The sequence below is a fragment of the Malania oleifera genome, chromosome 9 (assembly GCF_029873635.1).
Source record: "Malania oleifera isolate guangnan ecotype guangnan chromosome 9, ASM2987363v1, whole genome shotgun sequence".
NCBI lineage: Eukaryota > Viridiplantae > Streptophyta > Magnoliopsida > Santalales > Ximeniaceae > Malania > Malania oleifera.
The window spans coordinates 3235101-3262693 of record NC_080425.1 but is presented as its reverse complement, the minus strand read 5'-3'; the positions used below and the strand labels follow the sequence as shown (position 1 = coordinate 3262693).

The following is a 27593-nucleotide window of genomic DNA, read 5'->3' as shown; positions in this document are numbered from 1 at the left end:
CGTCATATCAAATCTTATATTATTAGTAAAAACATTCTACTCATATACACCATTTAGAAATTATTCTCATACCACATTATATTTATCTGATAAATCATATAAATAAATAAACTGATGGGAAAAAACATAAATTGCTGAAAATAGGGTATGAACATCTTCAAGGTTTTATTTAACTTAAACTATTTATTTTATGGAAAATAAAAGATTTCAAACCAACCACGTAAATTTTCCCCCAAAATATATTACAGTTAAAACCTCCCTTTTATATGCCCTATTCGTTCAGAAAATCATATATGCTATTTAATCGGTCTATATTTCAAAATTAACTGACATAATATAATCCTCTTACTTGACTTACTAGGAACCCTCAATCCACGCCCTGCGGAGTTCAAATATCAAAACCCTGAAATTATATTGTTTCTAATCAACTCAACTCATAGAATATTTCTTGTTAAGTGTTTCATAGGCCTTATATATTCCAAACTAACAATAAAATCATTAAATACCCCATTTACCCTGGTTTTGGAGTGGTGCCCGGAAAGGTCCGATAAAAAATCCACTTCGCTAGACTTGTAGAGAATCGCTCCTAGATCCTCGTGGCGGCTTTCAATTGTCAATTCGGGTGATGAACGACGAGAAATCGAAGAGAGAAGGGAGTGAGGTGCGGGTTAGAGAGAGAGAGAGAGAGAGAGAGAGAGAGAGAGAGAGAGAGAGAGAGAGAGAGAGAGAGAGAGAGAGAGAAATTACGTTTTCTTAATGAAGAAGGAATCTAAAATTCTATTTATACCCCTTTGACCTGGCCCATTTCGTCAACGAAATGGGACCTTCGTCGACAAACCGTAGAAGGACATTCGTGGACGAAGGAAGAGGTTTGTCGACGAACCCTAACCTGAAATTTCCTCTCAGGATCTCTTTGTCGACGACGCCTGAACTTCGTCGACGAAAATAGGGGATTCGTCGACGAGGCGTGCTATTTTCCTTTTTAAAATTTTTCCTTTTTCCTTTTCTTATTTATTTCCTTATTTTTTGGGTTTGGGTTTCTACAAAAGGCATTTGTCTCAATAATTTGTTACAAATTGTCATAAAAGGAAGATAGCCCAACCATTTTCAAGCCAACAATTTTATTTTCATCAATTACCATTACCATCACCATCACCATCATATTTCCATTACAAACTCAAGATTTTGAGGTCAATCCTTTTTAAAGTAATATTTTGGACTTCTTAAAATCATATTGGAGTGTTTGGACAGTAATTTTATCACTGGATGACCAAAAAGGGGGGCTTTTATCTTTTAATTTCATTTTTATTTTTTTGAAGACAACACTTACATAATTGCAATAACTATTATGCGAATAAGTGTCATTAAGAGTGCCGAAAAGCTAATCATCACTAAGATGATTGGTTGATCACCTTCTCTACACACAAGTGTACTCTTAAACTCTAATTATAATTTTTATAGACATTTTGCAGAATTTGTCTTTATTTTTCCTATATTTTCAAAAAAAAAATAAAGTGGCGACTCAATTTTTAAATGTTTTTATCAATTTTTCAAAACTCTTGTTCCTTTCTTGTTTGGTGTCAATCCCTCTTCGTCAGCATCCAACAGAGAGAATTCAATGTGGACAATAGTTTATATGAAAACCTCAAAATACCCTTCCATGAAAATACAATTACATTCTATACTGTATCAAAAGGGGTAGGGAACCCATTGATATCAAATTTTAAGTAGATAAACCTTCTAAATATGAGTTATAATTCAACAAAAAGAATAAACATTTGCATAAAAATAAATTTATTTTTTTATTATTTATAAAAAAAATTGTATACAAGGTTAAAAGGTAATAGAACAAATTTATAATTTTAAAACCTGATTAGTAAACAAAATTTATTTTTGAACAATCAAATAAGCATAGACCTTCACAGCGAATGGGCAGTGTAAATCATTTCTTATCATTTTTCTTGCAAAATATTATCTTTTGTTAAAAATATAAAAAATAAAAATGGTAAACTGCCACTGCACTGTCGACAAACCAGCATCTTCTCTCTCATAGTTCTGTCGCCGCAACAATGGAAGCGGCCACCATGGCTTCTACGCACATCTTCCCCACCTTGCGCACGTTTGCGCCTAACCATTTACGAACTGGAAACCCTAAACGAACCCTAACCTCTCCCTCCGTCAGAGCCTCTCTATCGACCAGCCTTCTCGCTCCGTTCGTCGGCGGCAGTGTTTTTAGCGACTTCTCCGGCCAGAAAATCCGTCCAGCGTTGCTCAATCCTGATTCTTTGTCGGGCTCCCGAGCCAAAAGAGGGGTCGTCACCATGGTAATGTTTCGAGCGCCTGGGAATTTGTTCCATAGGTTTGTTTTCACTTTTCTACTGCATAGGGCTTGTAAATTGTTGGTACGGTGTTTTGTATATTTGAAAAATTCAATAATTTTTATGCCGAATCTGATAAATTCAGAATGCGGTTCATAGTACAGGAAGACTCACAAAGTAGTAATGCCTCTGTCTGTCTTTTTTTTTTGGATCATTAAAGGGTAAATTGTATTGATCAAATGGATATGTACAATATACACTGGGCATATTCAGGCAGAGAGGGAGCCAAGCCCCCTCACAAGTATAACAACAAAACCAAGCCTTAGTCCCACTAAGTGGGGTCGGCTATATGAATCATTTTCTCCAATTTATGCGATCATGGACCATTTCTTTTGATAGATTCAAGGATATTAAATCCTTACTCACTATCTTTTCTCAAGTTATTTTATATTTACTCCTACCCCTTTTATCGTTTCCCACAGTAATTAAGTCACTCTTTCTCACTATAAGGCCTACGTTGCAAGTGTCCATAACATTTGAGTCTTCCCTTCCTTATCTTATCTTCTATAAGAGTTACACCTAACTTACCACGAATATATTCATTCCTTAATTTATCTTTCAATATTATACCACTCATCCATCTAAGCATTCTCATATCGGTAACTTTTACATTTTGGATATTATGTTTCTTTGTCACCCAACATTTCGATCCATATAGTATAACTGGTCTTATAACTGTCTTATAAAACTTTCCTTTCAATTTTAAAGGTATTTTACGATCACATAGCACACTTGAAACACTTTTCCATTTTACCCAACTTGTTTTAACTCTATGCATTACGTTATCTTCAATTTCTCCTTCAGTTTGCATAATAGATTCAAGGTATTGAAATCTACAAGTGCTATTTATTTCTTCATCATCAAGTTTAACTTTGCCTCCAATATTCCTCCTATCATTACTAAAATTACATTTCATATATTCTGTTTTATTTCTACTTATCCTAAAGCCTCTATATTCCAAAGCTTCTCTCCATAATTCAAACTCAGCCTCTACTTCGTCCCTAGTTTCGTCAATTAATACAATATCATCTGCAAACAACATACACCATGCAACCTCCTTTTGAATACTTTTAGTCAATTTGTCCATCACTAAAGTAAAAAGATAAGGACTCAAAGCAGATCCTTGATGTACACATTTGGTAATTGGACATTCTCTAGTTTCTCCATCTATAGTCTTTACACTAGTCATTACTCTATCATACATATCCTTAATGACATCGGTATACCTACAACATATACCCTTTTTTTTTTAAAACCCACCATAAAACTTCCCTAGGTATCCTATCATATGTTTTCTCAAGATCAATAAATATCATATGCAAGTCTCTCTTCTTTTTCCTAAACTTTTCCATTAATCTTCTTAAAAGATAAAGCCCCATCACAAATGCAAAGCAAAAATCAAAAGCATAAACAGATCAAGTATCAACAACTACAACAGGTGCATATTGATACAGAACAACCGAAAACAAACCAACTTTCCAAAACTCAATCAGAAGAACAGATTCCAGATCAGTCAATAGAGTCTAGGCCAAACCTGTCAAAAATAGCTTTATATGTATGCCTCTGAATCATTTGAATCAGCTCCTTAGGGGAGATAGTTTTGCTTTCAAAATTTCTCTTATTTCTAAAGCGCCATAGGAAGTAGTTGCCAAGTAGATCCTCTTCCCCACTAATTGTATCCCTGTGCCCTTTGCCTCCTTATGCAGCCATTTCAACGCTGCTTTCAAGGTAGTCATGGCTCTATTCAAACTCAACCACCATCTAATGCGGCCCCAAACAATTAAGGAAAATATGCATTTAAAGAAGAGGTGATCAATAGTCTCAACTTCAGCTCCACACATCCCACAGGCATGATCAACATCTTCCCCTTGCAGCTTGTCATTTGTGGACAATTTCCCTTTAATACCCAGCCATAAGGTGAAAGCATATTTAGGGGTACATGCACTTTTCCAGACCTCTTTGAACTAAGGAACTTTACTTTCTTTGTTACTCCAGAAACTGTAACTCAGAGAAGAGTTCTGCCCTCACTCATTAAGCAGGCCGTCAGCTGCCAATTGGCTTCCACAACTCTGTAAAATCTGGTTTTTTATATCAATCATTTTCTTGAAAAGAGGGGAATCTTCATATTTTGATGAAGCATCCCAAAGATTAGACCCCTTCAAGTAAATTTGTTGCACCCACTTTGACCACAAAGAGTCCTTCTTACCATGAACATTCCACAAGGCTCGTGTGAGCGTGTGAGGAGAGCTTTGTTCCAAGCTTTAAGGTCCATAACACCCAAACCACCTTTAGTCTGTCATCTTTTGTAGTTAAATAAGCTACTTTTGAAGGAGTAACAACTGAGCTGAGGATTTATATTCTATGATGCCATATAATCATTATGTGCCCATTAAGAAACTTGTGTGTTTGTGAGTATCAAGACCTTGGGATATGTATTTGGGTAAACTATTTAGGGTCAAATTAGTCCTCTTCATTTGACACTCCCACATTTTCTAGTTTAAATTTGCTTGGTTTGTTTGTTCCACCACCTGGATTAATTTAACACACAAATACAACAATAAAACCAAGTTTTAAGTCCCACTAGGCTAGGTCGGTTGCATGAATCCTTTTTCGTCAATTTATGCAATCATGGACAATTTCTTTCGACGAACTCAAGACTATTAAATCTTTACTCTCTATCTTATTCTAAGTTCTTTTAGGTCTATCCCTACCCTTTATACTGCTCCTTACAGTAACTAACTCATGCTTCCTCACCGATGCACTATGTGACCTACGTTGTAAGTTCCCAAACCATTTGAGTTGCCTCTCCCTTATCTTATCTTCTACAGGAGTTACACCTAACTTACCGCGAATATATTTATTTTTTAATTTATCTTTCAATGTTATACTATTTATCCATTTAAGCATTCTCATCTCAATAACTTTTACTTTTTGGATATGTTGTTTCTTAGTTGCCCAACACTCTAATCCATATAGCATAACTGGTCTTATAGCTGTCTTATAAAACTTTCCTTTTAATATTAAGGATATTTTTACGATCACGAAGCAAATCTGAAACACTTCTCCATTTCATCCAACTTGTTTTAACTCTATGCATTACATCCTCTTCAATTTCTCCTTCATCTTGCATAATAGATCTAAGGCATCGAAATCTACAAGTGCTATTTATTTCTTTGTCATCAAATTTAACTTTGTCTCCAATATTCCTCCTATTATTACTAAAATTACATTTCATATATTTTGCCTTATTTTTACTTATATTAAAGCCTCTACATTCTAAAGTTTCTCTTCATGATTCTAACTTAGCTTCTACTCCACCCCTCCTTTCATCAATCGAGACTATATCATTTGCAAACAACCTACACCATGAAACCTCATTTTGAATACTCTTATCCAGTTGATCCATCACTGAAGCAAAAAAATAAGGGCTCAAAGCAAATCTTTGATGTACACCTATTGTCATTAGAAATTCTCGTCTCTTCACCTTTAGTTCTTACACTAGTCATTTCCTATCGTAATATCCTTAATGAAATCAATATACCTACTACATGCACTTTTTTTTCCCTAGAACTCACCATAGAACCTTCCTAGGTATCCTATTACACGCTTTCTCTAGGTCAATAAATACCATATGCAAGTCTCTCTTCTTTTCCCTAAATTTTTTCATTAATTTTCTTAAAAGATATATAGCTTTTATAGTAGATCTTCCGGCCATAAAACCAAATTGATTTTCTGAGAGCTTCGTTTCTAGACTTAATTTTTATTCAACTAATCTTTCCCACAATTTCATCGAATGACTCATAATTTTAATTCCATGATAGTTATTACAAATTTGAATATCTATTTTTTTTGGGGTATATAGGTATTAAAGTGCTTTTCCTCAATTCATCTGATATTTTCTTAGTTTTTATAATTATTTTAAATAAGTTAGTTAATCATATAATTCCGTTATCACCTAATCATTTCTAAACTTTAATTGGATGTTATTAGGTTTTATAGCTTCTCCATTTTTCATCTTTTCAAACTGAACTTTGTTAACTCTAATCTTGCGAATAAATATCATATTTTTAGTCTTTTTCTCATTTGTCAATTCTAAGTTTAAGCATTCTATTTGGGTTTCCTTAAATTGCTTACTAAAGTAACTTCTCTATCTTTCTTTTATGTCTCTTCCTTAACCAAGACAATATCATCCGCACTTTTATACATTTTACATTACCTAAGTCCTTACTCTTTCTTTCTCTAGGTCTGGCAAGTTTAACTATATCTCTTTCCCTCTCTTTCGTATCTAATCTATCATACAAATTATTAAATGATTTATGTTTAGCTTCACTAATGACTTTTTTTTTTTGCATCTTTTCTTGCCTCTTTATACTTTTTAAAGTTATCTATGTTTCTACATTTTTTTCATGTTTTATACCAAATTCTTTTTGTCTTTGTAGCTTTTTGGACATTTTGATCCCACCACCAATTTTCTTTGCTATTTGAAAAAATCTTCCTCTTGATTCACCTAAAATCTCTTTTGCTATCTTTTTAATAGAGTTGACTATCCTACTTCAAAGAGTATTTGTATCTATACCATCATCTGTAGTCCAATCGCCGTCTTTGATCATTTTATCTTTTAATATTATTTTATTTTCTCCCTTTAGGTTCGGTCACCTAGTTTTCTTACACTAGTTTATTTTATCCTTTTTTATTCCATTTTTTAATACATTTATCTAACACTAAAACTCTATATTGTGAGGTGAAGCTTTCACCTGGGATAACTTTGCAATCCTTACATGATAAACGATCTACCCTCCTAGTTAAGAAAAAAATCCATTTGACTTTTATTTTGTCTTCTTTTAAAGCTTATTAAGTGTTCTTCTCTCTTCTTAAAGTTAGTATTTATTTTAATAAAATCTTATGACATAGCGATGTCTAAAATTGTCTCCCTAGACTCATTTTTGTCTCCATATCCTTATTCTCCATGTATCCTCTCATAACCTTTATTATCTCCTTCAACATGTCCATTCAAATCTGCTCCTATGAATATTTTCTCAGTCCTTGATATGCCTTGTATAATACTATCCGTATTTTCCCAAAATTGTCTCTTAAGATTTTTTTCTAAGCCTATTTAAGGAGCATAAGCACTAATGATATTTAATATTTAATTTCTCTTGGCCTAAGACCGTCTTGATTTTTATAATTCTATCTCATATTCTATTTACATCTTGAATATTTGAATTTCAGTTCTATTTGCTAAATGAAGAAGAAGATTTAAACTAAAAAATTATAGCACTCTCTTTCCCAAATTTCTTTTGGTGTGCATTGGAAAAGGTTGTGAGATATCAAGCTAATCGGTTTGTTGCGTGTAAGGCCTCAATTTGCTAACTTTTGGGAAGCAACGCACACGGATGCAATTTAGTTCTATATTTCCCAATGCATATGTAATTTTATTGTATTTTTAGGCAATGACATGCAACATAGAAAGCATTAAAGCTGTATTCCTGCCGTTCCTCTTTAGGAAATTTCAGCTTTACTTTTACATGGTTGTTTTTATTTGAAGGTTCATTTTTTCCCTGTTTGTTCTTTGAATGTTCTCTTACTTCATTTTGGATACCGGTTAGATATAAAATTCTTCCTTAAACATTGTGTGCTCGAAATGCACTTCTAAGAACAAACCTCATGTTGAGCAATATGACACTTAATGGGGTATATCATTAAACCATTTGGATGTTAATATATTTGTTTTCCTGTGTTTTGTGGGATGTTACTTGTTTATTATTATATAAGTTTCTAAGTTATAATGCTGTTTTTTATTACTGCGATCTCTTTCTCATATTTGTTTTTAATGCTTCTAATGAACCTTGACAGGTCATCCCTTTTTCAAAGGGGACTGCATGGGAGCAACCTCCGCCAGACTTAGCATCTTATTTGTTTAAAAATCGCATTGTCTACTTGGGCATGTCTCTAGTTCCTTCCGTAACTGAGTTGATGCTAGCAGAATTTCTTTACCTTCAATATGATGATGCTGAAAAGCCAATTTATCTATACATAAATTCTACTGGGACAACCAAGGTTAACAATTCTCTTATTCTTTGAATAATCTTCATTCTTAAATTCTTTTCATTTATGTAACTTGGATGTCTGGGCATCATTAAAACTATGTAATGAGGTTCAAGTTTTTTGCATTCATAGGTTGGCACGAAGAAAACATGAGTCTTGAATGGCCTTATTCTTTAGAATTGGGGCTCCAAAGCTTCAATCCCCTTGAATATTTAAAATTGCATAGTTTGTGCTGATTGCTGAATTAGTGGTTTTGTAATCATATTCTAATTCACAAGGGATGGAAAGACACTAAACTATCTTGAAGCTTGGCAAAAAGATATGGACCTCCTATGAGGTTTCAAACATCTCATGGACCTCCCTTGAGATTTCAAAAATGTCATAGACCTCCTTTGACAATTGATTTTTGATTTTTGAGACACTTACACCCTTCAAAAGGCTTGTCTTTTTACAAAATGCAAGGGGAGGATTTTTTTCTGAATTCTATGGAATTCTTGAAACCTCAAGAGAGGTCACTAGAATTTTTGAAACCTTAGGGGAGGTCATTATTTTTTTGCCAAACCTCAGGAGAGGACAATGTCTTGTGCCCTAAAAACAATAAAGTGATAATTATATGACTTGGCTTAATGTTTTTGAGAAATGTGGTAAGGTTTCCTCTACACTTAACAGTCATTTTTTAATTTTGAATTATGTTTACTTCTCACTCTTGGAGTGAACTGATGGCCTCTAGGAAGATGAAAAGTTTGAAAAATTACTGTAGAAGCCAAGCAAAACTCTGGGAACATTTGGAGAGACCCAAATGCTTTGAAAATTGAACAAAATAAACATAAATAGGACTCAGAAGTCATTACATTATAATAATGAAGCCAGCAGGAATTAATAATTTAAGATATTTATGCATGTTTAGGTGGAGAGGAATCTTTATATTTGGTGTTGCAATGACCCTATATCAGAGCTGTCATTATGTGCATCTTGCAGTCTTACAATTATTGATTCTTTTCAAGTAGTTGTCATCTTATGATGTGTTTGTATGTGAGTGTGCGTTTTTTTATTTTATTTTATTTTTTATTTTTTATTTTTAAATTTTTTGGGTCGCTAAGAAGATCTTGTAATTATGAACTAAATCAATGTGTCAGAAGAGGGTTGCTGCCATGTACGCTGGTCATAAACAAAGAAATCACTCAGACTATGCATCCAATAGTAAAGTTCCCAAAGTATCTTGGAACACATGGAATGCTAAAGTTCCCAAAACTGGAAAAATAAAAATCTAACGAGGAAGGGAAAGTCCATATAAATGTTTAAAAAAAAAAAAAAAGAACGCAGTGAACAGACTCAACACCAATCTTTTCCAATGAAAGACAAGAAACTTTGTTATACAGATCACGTGATTAGCTTTGTCATACGGATCAAAATGCTGGACAACTATGAAAGAACATATGCAAAAGGTAGGTGTAGCTAAATGTGAACGTTAAGATGGATAGACAATTTAACTCTAAATAACGAAGAAAGAAATCCACACATTTGTGGTGAGATAGGATTGACACTTTTGAGTGATAAAACAAGGAAGACAGCGGGGTGGTTTGGACCGTTTCTTAGGGTGATCTAATTGGCACTAAATGCTCTAGGAGGGGGCAGAGTAGGCCTAGAATAACTTTGATGGAGGTAGTAAGAAAGGATTTGATAGTACTTGAAGTTTTGAGGATCTTGCCCTAGATCGAGTAGAATATAGGAAAAAAGGATCCAAATATTTTATCCCACCTAATGTGACCTAAGGGGGTATTTGATAACATTAAGTGTTAAGTGTTGAACACTGAATTCAAATAGGATTTTGTGAGAATTGAACTGGAACCGGCCACTGAATCTAAAATCTGAACTATTTTAGCTATTTGGTTTAAAATATCTAAATATGTGTTATTTTTAAATTTTAACCTTCTCAAAGCTTAAAAGTATAATTTATTTTTAAATTTTAATCACTTGGGTATTAAGTTTTTTTTTTGTCATTTTCATTTTTTGTAAGGGATACAATTGGAAAACAAACCTCTAATTCTGAATCAAACATGTTCTATAGAGGACTTCTAAGAAATTTTAGAGTTGCCACCAAACGCTCTGATGTCTAATTGATTCACTTATTTAGTGAACCAATTCAGAGGTCATTCAAATCAAATGAACACCCCCTAAGGCTTTGTTGTTTTTTTCTATATTTATGAAGGTATGTGATGCAAAGGGCATTTCAATTGCAAACTTTGTCATGAGAAAATTTTATAGGCATTTCAACTGCAAACGTTGTCATGAGAAAATTTTACATCAAGTATGATCAGAATTAAGTAGAAACCCATCCTTGTTTGGGTACAGATATTTGGATATATTTAGGGTCTTATAAGCCTCATTAGTTTGGTTGACTTAAATTTGTGAAGGGTCGTTAAATACAAAACATTTTAAAATTTTAATGGTTGTCTAAATGCTGCTTAGAATTGTTACCTGGATTTACCCCCCCACCCCCTAGCGCAGTGGGTGAGGGTCAAATTTGAGGTTGTGATTCCGATTCCCATGTTTGGTTCTCAGAACGAGGGGTGGAATCGTACTTTAGATGGAATACTAATTCCACCATTTGGGGGAATTTCGACTCCACCTAACCCATGGAAATCACCATCCCATTCGTGCCTTGATTGTTCAGAAGACCATTATAACCAACCATGGGCATATCTGTTAATTCCAAAAATATCCATCGACTGAACTACGCAAATCAAATGAACCCAAGCATAAAATTGTGCCTCTTCTCACTTCTCCTACAAGTTCTCAACTCCCATTTCCCTTGCCTTCACCTCCCTATTCAGCTCCTCTGCTGCTGCCCCCATGGTGCCACCACCTATCTCACTGTTGCTGCCCCAACTCTTGTTACCCTTCTGCGCCTCTTCCAATGCTCCTCTGGAACTTCCCCCTCAGAACCCTGAACACAGCTTTGCCACCACTGCCACGTGTTTCTCTTGTAGGGGTCGCTTATTGCCATCATCGTTGTGTTGCTCGCCACCTGGCAAGACTCTGAAGAGATTTTGTTCCACTTTTTGATCAATCTCTATTGATCCTTGTGTTCTTCATGTTCATCTGTATTCTTTATTGGCTTCTCCTACAATTTTCTTTGGGAAAACTGTGAAACGTGGCAAAAATGTAGAAACATGGATAACTTTGAAAAGTATAAGGAGGGGAAAAAAATGCAAAAAAGGCCGTTAGTGAAGCTAAATATAGATCCTTTAATAGTTTGTATGATAGATTAGATACAAAAGAAGGGGAAAGAAATATATTTAAACTTGTTAAAGCTAGAGAAAGGAAGAGTAAAGACTTGGGAAATGTAAAATGTATAAAGAGTGAGGATGATATTGTCTTGGTTAAGGAGGAAGACATTGAAAAAAGATGGTGAAGTTACTTTAGTAAGTTGTTTAATGAAAACCAAATAGAAGACTTAAACTTATATTTAACAAATGAGGAAAAGACTAAAAATATGATATTTATTCGCAAAATTAGAGTTAACGAAGTTAAGTTTGCAGTAAAAAAGATGAAAAATGGGAAAGCTATAGGATTGGATGACATCCCAATTGAAGTTTGGAAATGCTTAGGTGATAACGGAATTATATGGTTGACTAATTTATATAATACAATTATAAAAACTAAGAAAATGTCTGATGAATGGAGGAAAAACACTTAAATACTTATATACAAAAATAAAGGAGATATTCAAAATTGTAATAACTATTGTGGAATTAAACTTATGAGTCATATAATGAAACTATGGGAAAGGGTAGTTGAACAATGATTAAGGCTAGAAACGAAGGTATTAGAAAATCAATTTGGTTTTATGCTCCTAGGGAAGTTCTATGGTGGGTTTTAGAATCAAAGGGTGTATGTAGTAGGTATATTGATGTAATAAAGGATATGTACGATGGAGTAATGACTAGTGTAAGGATTATAGATGGAGAAACTAGAGAATTTCCAATCACCATAGGTAACATCAAGGATTTGCTTTGAGCTCTTATCTTTTTGCTTTAGTGATGAACCAATTGACTAAGAGTATTCAAAAGGAGGTTCCATGGTGTATGTTGTTTGCAGATGATATTGTATTAATTGATGAAATTAGGGATGGAGTAGAGGTTAAGTTGAAATTATGGAGAGAAGTTTTGGAATTTGGAGGCTTTAGGATAAGTAGAAATAAGACATAATATATGAAATGTAATTTTAGTAATAGTAGGAGGAATATTGGAGATAAAGTTAAACTTGATGATGAAGAAATAAATAGCACTTGTAGATTTTGATACCTTGGATCTATTATACAAGCTAGAGGAGAAATTGAAGATGATGTAATGCATAGAGTTAAAGCAGGTTGGGTAAAATGGAGAAGTGTTCAAGTGTGCTTTGTGATCGTAGAATACCCTTAAAATTAAAAGGGAAGTTTTATAAGACATCTATAGACCAGCTATGTTATATGGATTAGAATGTTGGGCGACAAAGAAACATAATATCCAAAAAGTAAAAGTTGTTGAGATGAGAATGCTTAGATGGATGAGTGGTATAACACTGAAAGATAAATTAAGGAATGAACATATTCGCGGTAAGTTGGGTGTAGTAGCTGTAACTCCTATAGAAGATGAGATAAGGGAGGGACGATTCAGATGGTATGGACACTTGCAACGTAGGCCACATAGTGCGCTAGTGAGGAAGAGTGAGTTAGTTACTGTGGGGGGCAGTAGAAGGGGTAGGGGTAAACCTAAAATAATTTGAAAAGACATAGTAAGGATTTAATATCCCAGAATCTATCAAAAGAAATAGTCCATGATTGCATAAATTGGCGGAAAATGATTCATATAGCCGACCCCACCTAGTTGGACTTGAGGCTTGGTTTTGTTATTGTTGTTGTACCTTGCCAGGGTTGCGTTGACTAGAGTGGATGCAGCAAGCAAGATGCTGCAACTCTCTAGATCATATAGGAAATTAGACACCATTTATTTTATGGCAAAATTTTTAAAAAATATATTGTCAAATGAGGTTCTATAATCAAATGGCAGCAAAAAATCAAATGGTTGCAAAAATAAATATTTTTTTGTAGTAACTTATTTTTCATTCCGTTCAAGTTACCATTCAGTAATTTCAAATGTAGGAATGCAATTCAAATTGCAATTCCATAATCATTATGTGTGGCAAACCAAACACATTAATTGCTTTCCAACACTAATTACATTCGGATTCACAATGCTAACTATAGAGACTTTTGATTAAATGAACGACCTAACACACAAAGATAGGTCTCTCCCTCTATTTATAATGCATATCAAATACATTCTAACGACCATAATAACCTTATTAACTCACTAATTAACATAACACTGACACACTTGATTATACTAAAAGACTAAAATAACCATTCACACTCCCCCTTAAGCTGGAGCATAGATATCATATGCTCCTGACTTCTTGATTGTTGTAATACAAAGTTTAACACAAGCACCCCCAAAGCTTTGGTAAACAAATCAGAAAGTTGCATACCGGACTTCACATAAGTGGTTGTAATGAGCGTTAGTGCAAGTTTCTTGCAAACAAAATGGCAATCAACTTTAATGTGTTTCGTTCGTTCATGGAAGATTGGGTTGGAGGCAATATGAAGAGCAGCTTGATTATCACGCATTTACTCTGTAGATTGAGAATGTGGTAAACCCAATTCTTCCAACATGTTTTTCAACTAAACAAACCCTATACTTGGGCTCGCACTTGACTTGGTCACTACAATTTGTTTCTTACTATTCCAGAAAATCAAATTATCACCAACAAAGATACAATACCAGGTTGGGGATCTTTTGTCTAAAGATGATCCGACCCAATCGACATCAGTATATCCCTGAATATAAGTATGACCTTGATCTTGATATAAGTGACCTCTCCTAGGTGCACGTTTGAGATACCTCAAAATGTGAATTACTGCTTTTCAATGACTTGTCCTTGGAGAATCTAGGATTTGACTCACAATACTTGTTGTGAAGGATATGTTCGACCAAGTTACTATGAGATAATTCAACTTTCTAACAAGTCTCTGGTATCGTCCAAGATAAGGCAACAAAATAATTTATATCCAACACTAACTTGCTGTGAGGATCTATGGGTGCATCAACCGGTTTGGATCTCAGCTGCTCAGTCTTATCCAGTAGATCAAGAACACGCTTCCTTTGTGACAAAACAGTTCCCATACGATATCTAGAGGCTTTAATATCCAAGAAATATTTCAACAGTCTCAAATCTTTGCTTTGAAACTTAGTCTGTAGAAAATGTTTAAGGCTTTGAATACCTTGATCATCATCAACTGTAATTACAATATCATCCACATACACAATAAGAAGGATCTTATTCTATGAAGTATGATGATAAAACACAAAGTGATCCACTGCACACAATCGAAGGCCAAACTCAAGTACTACAACACTGAATTGACCAAACCATGCTTTGAGAGATTGTTTTAGACCATATATGCCTTCTTGAGTTGACACACTAAGCCTTACTCAGTGACTCCATCTGAGCAACAAACCTAGGTGACTGCTCCATATAGACCTTCTCCTCATGATCACCATGCAAAAAGGCATTCTTCACATCTAATTCTTGCAGAAGCTAGTGACACATGGTGGTCAAGGAGATGAATAGACGTATTGATGTAAATTTGGCAACTGGGGAAAAAAAATACTGGAATAGTCTAAACCGTACAGCTGAGTATATCCCTTAACAACAAGATATGCCTTCAAACAACCACGGAACCATCAGGGTTGACTTTCACAGTGTATACCCAGCGACAACCAATCGCAAATTTGTCAAGAGGAAGTGACTCCTGAAACATGGTTTTAAATAATTGTTGCGACCATTACATAATGTCATTATGTAATGGTTTTTTGGGTTCCAGATACTGTTACGCTACATATTGCAAAATTGGTGGAAGAAAAATCACAATTGTAGCAGCCCTTACAAACCGTGACCGTTACGTAAAGGCTGCTATGGCCATTATGTAACTGCTATAGGACTGTTATAGCAAAATAAATAAATAAATAAATTATTTTTTACTTCTTCTCACGTTTGTTTTTTTCCCCTTTTATAATCATTCTCAATATACTATGTGGAGAGAGGGGGAAGTAGATTATAATGAGGGTGGTGATGATACAAAATTTACTATATATATATATATATTAAATACTCAAAAGGGATGTATAAATTAACAATTTGATAATTTATTTTATTTTGATAATATTAGCATTTTGATATTTATGTTCTACATTTTTCAACTTCGACCTTCTTTTCTTTTTCTAATTATTGTATATTTGTATTATTCGTATGTCTTAGGTGTCTAATAGATTAATAAAGTGTATACTTGGAGGTCACGGGTTTGAGGCGTGGAAACGGCCTCTTGCAAAAATGTAAGGTAAGGCTGCATACTATAGACCCATTGTGATCTGCCCTTTCCCGAGACCCGCATACGCGGGAGCTTTGTGCACTGGGCTGCCTTTTTATTTTTTTTATTAGTTTATCACACACGAGAACTAACAAAAAGTATAAATACACACACGTGTCAATGGTGATTCAAAACAAATGTAGATTTCTTGCCTTTACCTAACAACTTAGTTGAATTGAAGGTTCCAAAATACACAGACTCTTTCTAAGAAGGGTTAAAAGCTTAAAATATGCAAATACGCTATATGCATAAGGTTCTGCATGCTTGAAAAAAATTCACGGTCATTACATCCACTTCTCGTTATTTAACATCTGCTACTCCTACTTCCTGCTACACCCGTTGCCGCTACATTATGCTACCCGCTGCATGTGTTTGTATTTTTACTTTTTGATTATTCTCATGTGTGATAAACTAATTAATAAAGCAAAATACTTTATACACTTTATTAATCTATTAGACTCATAAGACATATGAATAAAACAAATATTCAATAACTAGAAAAGAAAAGAAGTTTGAAGTTGAAAAATATAGAACATAAATATCATATTGCTAATATTATCAAAAGAAAATATTTTCTTAATAAATTAGTATTATCAAATTGTTAACTAATGCATCTGTTGTTAGTATTTTTTTTTTTTTTAAAAAGTAAATTTTGTATCATTATCATCCTCACTTTAATCTATTTCCCCCTCTCTCCACATGGTATATTGAGAATGATTATGAAAGGCAGGGAAAAACAATATGTGAGAAGAAAATGTAAAAATAAAATAAAATATTTTTTTTGGTTGTAACAGTCCTATAGTGGTTACGTAATGGCCATAGCAGCCTTACATAACAGTCGCAGTCCATAACGGCTGCAACGGTTGTGGTTTTCTTTCCACCAATTTTGCAGCATGTAGTGGTATTGGGAACCCAAAAAATCATTACATAGCGTCATTACATAAGTCATTCATCTCTTCAACCATGGCATTCCTCCATCCAGAGTGGGCTAAGGTTTCTGAAATAGATTCAGGAAGGACAACAGATGATAGTGTAGAAACAAAACCATAATAGGAGGGTGATAAGAAGTTATAGCAAACAAAGTTGGAGATGGGATGTTGTGTTCATTCCCATTTACCTTTTCAAACAGCAATGGGAGGACCAACATCGTGGGGAATATAATCATCAGACGAGGGAACCAAAAGCGTGGTGGTAGAAGCTAGAGGGAACTCTCTTCCCTGGAAGTTGGAACAAAGAGAGTTCTCTCCCTGTATTTATAATACATATCAAATACATTCGAATGACCATAATATACTTACTAACTCTCACTAAATAACATAACACTTAACACACTTAATGATACTAAAATAACCATTAACACTAATTATTGGTGGATGTTATGGGGAATTTATTTGGTGATAGAACTGTTACAATTATATTGCATCAGTCCTCCAGAGACATTGATGTCTACTTATAGTTATTATTTTTAGTTATTTTAATAATTTTAATAATTTCAAAACTGTATTTTGTGTTCAAGTGATTCTGCAGTTTTACAGTGTAATAATTCTTGCATTGATTAATTTTTTTTTTCTTGCCAGGGTGGTGAAAAGTTGGGTTATGAGACAGAGGCTTTTGCAATTTATGATATTATGAGGTCAGACTTTTATTGTATAATTGTACTTCAAGCTATCACTTTCTGCCAAGTGGTTTGTGCCTTGCACTGAGTGAATAAATTATCAGTAATATCAATTTTTTTCTACTTTTTATTTTTCCAGATATAAGAACTTAGGGGCGGCATTTCAACTTGGATGAGTATTTAACATTGCTTTTTTTCCTCTTTTTCTTTGGTGACTTGATTGAGGGCTTGTACTTTATAGTAGGAAATCAGAAATTTTGACAGAACAACAGTAGGAATCTCAGCACATGTAGCAGTGCGAATGATTAAATAGAACAATCTTCAATTAATTACTAAATGAGTTATTTTCACTTGTTTGCTGTCTAATCTCTGCTTATGAACAAGGGTACCTGCATTTATTCATAAACTGGAATCTAGAGAGCAATTAAGAGTGTCTGGCACTATAGATCCTGCTAGGTCTAGTTTGAGATATTGAAAATATTTTGTCTTTGAGTTGCCACTTACAACACTGCTCTTTGTTGTTGCAGTGATTTTGTTTACACAATTACTGAAATTGAAGCTGCCTATTTTTCAACTTCCATCGACTTTCATGTTAGAATATATTCTGATTGTTACAGTCAGTTCAATGCAAATGACTCACTCTAAATCAATTAAAAAAGGCATGGAATATTTCAGTTTTAAAGTCATTTCTAGTCGAAACGAAATAATTTTATCATATTTTTAGAAAATACCTGTTAGTTGTTTATAAATGCAAAAAGCAGAATAAGCTTTTCAGTTGTGTAGAAATAAAATCTTCCATTAGACTTTTATGAACATGAGTATTGGCTAACCCAGGTAACTTGGTATAAGGCTTTTTGTATTGAACATTTGTCCCCATAGGGATGCCATTATGCTAATGTCCATTTGTCACATTCATCTTAAGCACTTGAGAAAGTATTTTTGAGTTTGTTGTGCCCTATTTATATTATAATATTTATCAAGAGAATCAATCAATATTTATGCGATATGTATGCCTCTTCAACTTCAATTGGTTGTCATTTTAAATGCTAAAGAAAATGGTTTGGTGAGAAGAAAACTTACTTTGGTACGTTTGGGTTGCCCTATGGTTGACCTGGAATTGAAATCTTATCCTTGGTTGATTAGCTGTATGTCAAAAAACCAAGTTTACTTGCACTTGTAAGGTTTGTGTGGCACTCGTCGAGAACTCTTTCGAACCAAGGTAGCCAACACTTGCTCGATGAGGCTTGCATGCATAAGCTGTTGCATAAATCATATAAGCGAAGGTGGCAACGTCTAGAGTCATATCTCATTGGCAACCAAGAGCACGTAGGGGGGCAAGAGTTATACCCATACTAGGCAACAATTAAGCAATCGCGCGCACAGCAAATTTCTCACAGTACACTTGTATGAAAGGGTTCGCTTATATCATTCATCCAACAACATGGCAATAAATTCATATGCTTAAAGAGTTTGGATCACAAGTAAATCTCTGTACAATTATATATAGGTTCATTATCCCCCTCTCTTGTCCCCTTATGTTGCACCCAATGACACCTTGTATTATGCAGTTATACTTAAAAAAAAAATGGGAAAAAAAAAATGACACCTACCTATTGTTGCCTGGTAGCACTCAAGATGGGGTGAATTAGGTGGTACAAAAGTTTATGCAGTAAATGTCAAAACTATATATGTAGGTGCGCAATAAATATGAAAGCTATATACGGAGGCTAGCAATTCAAATGAAAACAGACAATGATCAAAGTAAGAGTGGGTATGGGATAGAATGACAAACTCAAACTTTATAGTGATTCGGCATCATTTGGCCTATGTTTGGGCTTTCACTATCAAAAATCTAATACACAAGTGCACACTTGCACTACAGGATGCTTGACCCGAATAGGAGTTCACAATTTTCAGGCGTTCAATGTACAATGACTGAAGAGTTCCTCTCTCAACAAAATTTCATTAGGAACTCATACACAAAACAGAAGTCCTTGCCTCAAAAGCTCACTCTTAAGGTATTACAATGAAGCACAAAAATGTACCCAAATCAACACTTTCATTGGGCACGTCATGCAACCAATGAGCTAGCTCATATTCTCTGCATGGGATAATTCGCAGTTGGTTAGCTGCTATTTTTGACCTCTTGTGCCTCAATTAGTCATTAGGGGACAAATGGTTATGTGGTTGTTTGGCCTAGCAATCGAGGCCTACAAACTTACGCACTTATTCCTCAAGTTCAAAAAACTTACGGCTCGTTTGTTTCGGTAGAATAGTTATTCCTTGGAATAAGATGGAATATAGTTTAAATTTTTGGGAATCAAAGAAATAGTCATTCCTTGTATAATCCTAATTATTATTAAACTATTTCGTAGACATTTTCTTTTGTCAGCAATTGATGAAACTAAGGGTGGAATAGAGGCTATGTTAAAATTATGGAGATAAGTTTTAGAATCTAGAAGCTTCAGGATAAGTAGAAATAAGACAGAATATATGAAATGTAATTTCAGTAATAATAGGATGAATATTAGAGACAAAGTTAAACTTGATAATGAAGAAATAAATGGTATTTGTAGATTTTGATACCTTGGATCTATTATGCAAGTTGAAGGAGAAATTGAAGAGGATGTAATGCATAAAATTAAAGCAAGTAGGGTAAAATGGAGAAGTGCTTCAAGTGTGCTTTGTGATCGTAGAATACCCTTAAAATTAAAAGAGAAGTTTTATAGGATGGCTATAAGACCAATTATGCTATATGGATCATCATGTTGGGCGACAAACAACAACATATCCAAAAAGTAAGTTGCCGATATGACAATGCTTAGATGGATGAGTGGTATAACATTGAAAGATAAATTAAGAAATGAACATATTTGCTGTAAGTTAGGTGTAGCTCCTATAGAAGATAAGATAAGGGAGGATGACTCAGATGGTTTGGGCGCCTGCAACGTAGGCCACATAGTGCGCCGGTGAGGAAGAGTGAGTGAGTTAGGGTTAGTAGAAGGGGTAGGGGTAGACCTAGAATAACTTGGAATGAGATAGTGAATAAGAATTTAATAGGCCTGAATTTGTTGGAAAAAATTGTGCATGATCAAATAAATTGGCGGAAAAAGATTCATATAGTTGACCCCACCTGATGGGACTTGAGACTTGATTTTGTTTTTGTTGTTGTTGTTGATTTTCTTTTATCAGTAAAGGAAATTTATTGAAAGGGCCTCAAGGGGATGCCAGCCCGAAGTACAAAAAGCTTATCATCCTGAAGGGTGTCACAAAAACAATAATTACCCTGTAGTAATTCCCTACCAGTCCAATTTGCCAGCTGGTTATTGCAGTAAACCACTGCTCTTTACTAATCTGAAGCAGTGAGCTTGAATATTTAAACAATCTTTTGTTCCTCTCTTTTCAAAACACACCAAAAAATTGCAATAGGAGTGAGAAACAAAGTCTTTCTCATTTCCTTTGTTTTCTGAATCCCTCTCCCGGCCCAGAGCTCCCCTCTTACAGAGATCTGACCAGAGTCAGAGCAATATTCCAAAGATTTTTTGGTCCATGGGTGATGAAGAAGGACATGCTCAGCTGATTCTGCATCAGCTATGCAAAGGGGGCATCTATTGGTGATGAACAACTCCCATCTCTGCAAATTGTCCAAGGTCAAGGCCTTAGCATCAGTTGCTTCCAAGTCCCAAGTAAGAAACACAACCTTTGTAGTGGCAGCTGTCTTCCAAATCTTAGTCCAAGGGGAGTAAGTGCTGTTTGGTTCCAAAGGAAAAAGTCTCCTGTAGTAAGATCTCACAGTGAAGACCCCCTTCTTATCCAAGATCCAAACTGGATGATTTGGAGTGTTTTGGTGCTGGAAGTTGTAAAGATTACTCTAGAAGTCAGTGAGCTGATTGAGTTCCCAGTCTGCCACATTTCTATGGAAGGGGATGTCATCTCCAGCAAAACCCTTGATTTGATGTTTGAAGGTGCTGGCTGATGCAGGCATCTTTGTTGCTGGCCAAGTTGTAAATTGCTGGAAATAAGACACTAAGAGCCTCCTGGTCGCACCACAGATCATATAAAAAATGGATGTTATCCCCATTCCCCACTTGGAATCTAATATAGGAAAAGAAGTCATTCCAGCCTGGCAGCCTTTCCTGATGAATTTCCACAACCCTATACTGTGTGTCCCTCTATCAGCCCGAGAGATCCACTCATTATGCTCTAGCCCATATTTCATGGCAATAATTCCCCGCCAAAGGTGATCTTTCTCTATCATGAATCTCCATGTTTTCCTAAGAAGGGTTTTATTCAAAATGTAGAGTGGTAGAGGGACTTCAAACACAAATCTCCTGAACAAATAGGTTGCTTCACCATGCCCCATATGACAAGGTGGAACTTGAATTCCGCCCCCAAGCTTCCCCATGGGAACCTCCTTTGAATTCCTTCAATTCTCTGGGCAACAGAAGCCGGAAGTGGGAGGAGGGACATGAAATAAATGGGAAGATTTGTCAAAGAATGAGTTTGCTGCCTTTTGGAAAAAAAAATTCCTTTTCCATCATGCTAGCCTTCTTTTGAACTTCTCAACAATGGAAATCCTGCACTCATTTATCTTTGAATTGGGCACCGACAGGTAGCCCAAGGTAACTGATGGGGAAAAATCCTGTCTTACAACCCAAAAGTCCCGCAAGGAAAGGCCCTCCTGAACTATCGAGAATTGGAATAATTTCACTTTTTCCAAGATTTACTTTCAAAGTCGAGACAGCCTAAAATGCTGCCAAAATACACTGTAGATTCAGAATGTGGAGAGGGTCATCCTCACAAAAAATGATGGTGTCATTTGCAAGCAAGGGATGTGAGACCTCCATGGACGTTCCATTTCTGCCAATTTTGAGGCCTTTAAAGAGCCTTTCTTTGGTAGCCTATTTCGACATAAGACTAAACACCTCCATCACCATAATGAACAAGAAGGGGGACAAAGGGTTCCCTTGTCTCAGTTTCCAAGAGAACATGTTTTATCGTAAATAAAAGGGATGGGAATGCTATAGCAGTTGCTCTGAGCACTCTTCTCATACACTCTCGTGCGGCTGAGCCACCTGGCCATTTTCTTGAAAGATAACATGAGGGAACTACTTCAGACCATTTTAAATTCTCAATGCTACTTATATTTCTACATTTTTTATAAGTTATAGTTAAGGGTTAAACAGGTAGCCAATTTTTGGTTTTTAAGAAATGCCAATTGGCCCAATCGTAGGGGGAGTGTGTGAGGAGAGTGCATGAGGCAACTGCTCCAAGCATTCCTTAAACAAGGGATCTGCCAATGTTCAGCTCATGAAAAACTTTCCATATAGCTTTAAATTCATGTGGTTGAAGTAAAGAGGAAATTTTACAAAGATTCATTGCATTTTAACTCAAAGATATTCTTTAAATATATGAATTTCAATTTTCAAATATCTTTCTTTAGAGCTAAAGGCTATCAAACATGTGCCTTTTCAATAACACACAGCTCTCTTGCAATTAAATAAGATAGCCATGGGTCCACAAATCCTCCTAAAAACATGTGGAATTTTTTCCCAATATCTTAAAGCGTTGATATCCCAAAATAACAATAGCTTCAAATATGCTAGCATGGGATACTAGAAATTGTCTTTAAGTTTAAACAATGATAATCAAGTTAAATAGTGACAATGACATCAACAAACTCAAAACAATGAAGCAAGTCATAGGGTGAGCTCTGTCCGCGTTAAGTTGGCTCATATAATTTTAAGTGCTCATGTGCTAGTATCAACTAACTTTCAAAAGAAGAACATTCCTGTACAAAGTATGCTTACAAAGAATAGTACACAAGTTGGCTTGGACAAGGACTTCTTAACAACCAAACAACTATCAAACAATTAAAATCTATGATAAAGCTCATTACAAGTTGAGTTTTGTAATTATCAAAATAATCCTTGAACTCAAACACCAAAAATTTTGTAACTTTCCATTTGGAGTGAGTTAAATATAAGTTGAAATCATTTGACATGTCCATAACTGGGCTGTAACTGAGCATGTCAAAACTCAAAAGGAGGCAGTTCTTCAAGTTTTGGACAATGAGTTTTTAGGAGCTGGTAAGATGCGAAGATAGGTTCCTGTGTCCCAAGCTGATCCACTTTCAAATTCAGACAGCCAAACAGTGCAGTGTTTCTAAGCTATATTATTTCATGTTATATATTATATTATATTATATTACCTTACATAGCACATACACCTGGACTGGGACTCTTAGTTTCAATATTAAAGAACTTAATCTTGGAGCTTAAATCTTTTGTACAAGATCATGTCCAACGCCGTTTTAGTTTGATCACTGCAACTCAGCATGGGTTGAAATGCGGAATCGAAAATTTTTTGCTATGGTTAGCAACAACTAGCTTCAAGAGCTGTATGGATTACCAAACTTTGTATAAATTATAGTTAGATTTATCCAAAGTGGTATGTTTGGCACAAGGAAATGCAGAAGGGTTTTGAAATGAGGTAACATCTTGAAGAATTTCGAGAATCATCTACTAAAATCACAAAAAATTATAAATAAAAACTTTAAGAAAGATTCAAAAGGTGGGTTAAGTACAGTGGAGGAGCCAATTGGTGAGAGGTCTACTATTGCAAGGATAGTAAGAGATGGGAGGATTTTTCGGATGGCAATACTGCAGACAGTAGTGATTTTGATTGTGACAGGGGATTACTTTTAGATTAAATTTGGGATCAGCATGGGGATCTTCTGATTCTTTTACCGATCACCTCTGGCAATTATTTTACATGCTGTCTCCTCCTTTAGAAGGGTTAGATGGAATTAATATTTTTGAAGATGATGTTCCTAAAGAAGAGCATAAGTTGAAGGATGGAATTTTGCCTATTCCAGTTCAAGAAATTTCTGTGAAGAACCTTGAAACTCAGACTTCGTTGGTTGACTTGGGCCTTATGTTGTCTGATCAAGGAGAAAAAGGAAGTTAGGCTTGACAGTGCAATTCTAAGGTGAAGAAGGGTCAGAGGGAATTAGCTACTTTGAAATGTTGGGTAAACTATGATGGGAAGGGCTTAAAAAGGGGTTTTCTTGGCTGATTGAAGTAGTTATTATTTTTATTTTATTTCTCTCTTTTTCTATTTCTGCTTTTGTTTTTTCCTTTCTTTTTGAGGATTTGGTATCCCCTCTATGATTTTTACATTCTCTTTCCTAATATTTCTTCCTTTTTATTATCAAAAATATTTATCCAAACTGGTTCTTTCCTACTGACTCTTATCACGCAGGTTGTGTGGAAGAGGATTTTTAAATTTCTTCTTATGGGCCTACATTATAGTTTTTTGGTGCACCTTTTACTTCAAAATTTCCTATTTTATTTTTTCTTTTTATTTTTTAAACTTGGAGGAATGATGAAATATTAATTCACATACGAAGCACTGCTATTCTCTTGCACTCTGCAGGTATGTTAAGCCGCCTATATTTACCCTCTGTGTTGGCAATGCTTGGGGGGAAGCTGCCTTGCTTTTGTCTGCGGGTGCAAAGGGAAATCGGTCTGCCTTGCCTTCATCGACAATCATGATAAAGCAGGTTCTCTCTCCATTGGTGCATTGTAAATTTTTAAGCTTTTTTCTTTCTTGCGTGGTTTTTTCACGAGGGTTGATTTCATTTCTTGTCTCAATGTTTCTACAGCCAATCGCTAGGTTTCAAGGTCAAGCAACAGATATTGACCTTGCAAGAAAAGAAGTAAAGAATGTGAAGGCAGAGTTGGTAAGGACTAATGAGAATCCAGTTGGATGTTATCTCTCTTCAGTCTATGCTCACTAAATACCACCAAATAGAAAAAAACACAGTTGGGGAGGTTTTATGCACTGTTGATCTTATCTTGAAGGCAATAAGGTTGCTGTCATCCATTCAGTTGCTGTCATCCATTCATAACACATTTGCAATCTCCAAAACACGAAACAAATTGGTGCAAAGATGTGTGAAAAAAAAATCAAGTTGATTAAACAAAAGAGATTAATTGCCCTGAAGAAATTGAAAATTATCTAGCACACATTGAATTCCCTAATGCAAGTTTTAAAATTTTGACCCCAAAACCAATGTCCAGTTGAAAATTATGACATTATATTGATTCAGTGGTTGGATGCTATGAAGTAATTTAGGTGTAATTGATTATGGGAGCCAATGGCTTTGGAATTGGAATGGATGTTGCAGAATCAATGTTTGCATAGAAATTGCTTATGAGGCAGTGGAGATGAGAAGGGAAAAAGAAAAGGAGAAACTCGCTTGCTTTTTCAGACTTCCATCTTTATAGATCTACTCTCTTAGGATCGAGTTTTTTATTCGGCTTATCTTTCAATGATATTTTGTGCATTGATTTTAAACTTCATAGTCCTCGATAAAATTCCAAAAAATTGCTTGGCAATCATTGCTCATCTAAGAAACGTTAGATCTTTCAACCTTTGTGTGCATTTAGATGACTTGATTAGATTAACAGTTTGTGGCATGTATGATGTTTTTGACACAAAATTCCATGAAATAATCAAGTGCAAAATAGTGACTTGGGGGGAGCATGTAAGTGTGAACATGGGGGAGAGTTTGATTTTCATTTGACCAAAATTCTTGGGTTAGTCATTCCGATTAAGATCCACTTGTAAGTGCCAATTGTCTATAATCTGAGTTGGGAGCCTTGGTTTTGAGACATCAGACATTAAAGAACAACACTTACTATGGCCTCTGGACGAACAATTGAATGAATAAGGTGACTCACTAACCTTATTTGCCTATATAATTAATTAAAACAACAAAATAAAAATGTCTACTTCGTCTATAAAAGGAAAAGGAAAATCAATCTGTAAAGTACTTGTGTCTTTATTTATTGCTTAGTGAATATGCTTTGGATATGTGCTCCCCCCCCCCCCCCCCCCCCTCTTTTTATTGTTAAATTATCCTGAGACGAGTCAGGAGTTCACTGACAGACTTTGACAAGTGTGGTTTTTTGGACTTGCCTCAAAACCCAAGTTAATATACAATTAACAGCTAAGTTTTCATGATTTATTTTTTTATTGAAGGTTAATCTCTTGGCAAAGCATACTGGAAAGTCCTCAGAGCAGATTGAAGCAGACATCAGCCGGCCTAAATATTTTAGTCCAAGTGAGGCAGTTGAATATGGCATCATTGATAAGGTAGACGTTTTCAATAAGGTTACTCTCAATATTCTCTTTAGGCTTTACCTAAATAATGTGTTTCCTGAATATGCTGTAGGTGCTTTACAATGAAAGGGGCACTGAAGATAAAGGAGTCGTTTCTGATCTTAAAAAGGCACAACTTATTTAACTGTATCATAGCAGCAATCAGTGATTCTAACGAGTGTTCAGGTAAATACAGGATCGATAATTTGCAAGTCATCGTCTGTGAATTATTTGCTTATGGACTTGCTTTCAGGTGCAGTTTTTGAAATGACAATGTTTTACTGTACATGGGTGTTGATTGGTGCCCCATTTTAAGTGGTATTTAGTTGGGCATGATGCATAACTTTTTCCATGGAAACCCCTATGGATACTGTGACTGCTTATGTTCTAGTATTAACTTTTAAAGATTTTGACAGCCCTTATGGACTCGGGATTATTGCTGGTTAGGTAGTCACTTGGAGGGTTTGGACCCCAAATTTTCACTGACCAGTTCCCTGCCCTCTTGGAATACAGGTAATTATGAACCCCATGAACAGAAGAAAAGATTTTTCTCAAGCGCAGTTGAAATGCTTCTTTGTACCAGAATCTCCAGTTTGGGAATTGCCTATTTCAGCATTCCAGAGCAAGGCTCAATTGGTGCAGGGATGATGCTGTGCGTCCCGTGGTTCTGTTGTTTCACTGTAAAATTGGAAGTAAATCAATTAACTTGCATATGCTTACCTTTATTTTCCATTTTAGTGGAATATTTCATTCATATGTCCACACCTATGTGCTCTCTCTCACTCCAATCTTTTGCATGTTCCCTTATCTACACCCAGTCACTGTTTTTACCCATTTTTTTGGTTTGAGGAACTGGAGTTTCTGGAAGAGAAAAGGAATTGCCTGTACTTGTAATGGTAATCCCACTTGACCATTA

General features: G+C 35.1%; 1 protein-coding gene across 1 annotated transcript; it reads left to right on the top strand.

Annotated features, from left to right (window-relative positions):
* The first annotated feature begins 1929 nt into the window (after window positions 1–1929).
* LOC131164185 (ATP-dependent Clp protease proteolytic subunit-related protein 4, chloroplastic) lies at window positions 1930–27593 on the top strand. Its single transcript, XM_058121184.1, has 8 exons — window positions 1930–2324; window positions 8232–8435; window positions 17472–17527; window positions 24947–25073; window positions 25176–25253; window positions 26558–26671; window positions 26751–26863; window positions 27191–27593. The coding sequence occupies exons 1-7, from the start codon at window positions 2070–2072 to the stop codon at window positions 26820–26822; spliced, it is 906 nt and encodes a 301-aa protein (XP_057977167.1). The 5' UTR covers window positions 1930–2069; the 3' UTR covers window positions 26823–26863; window positions 27191–27593.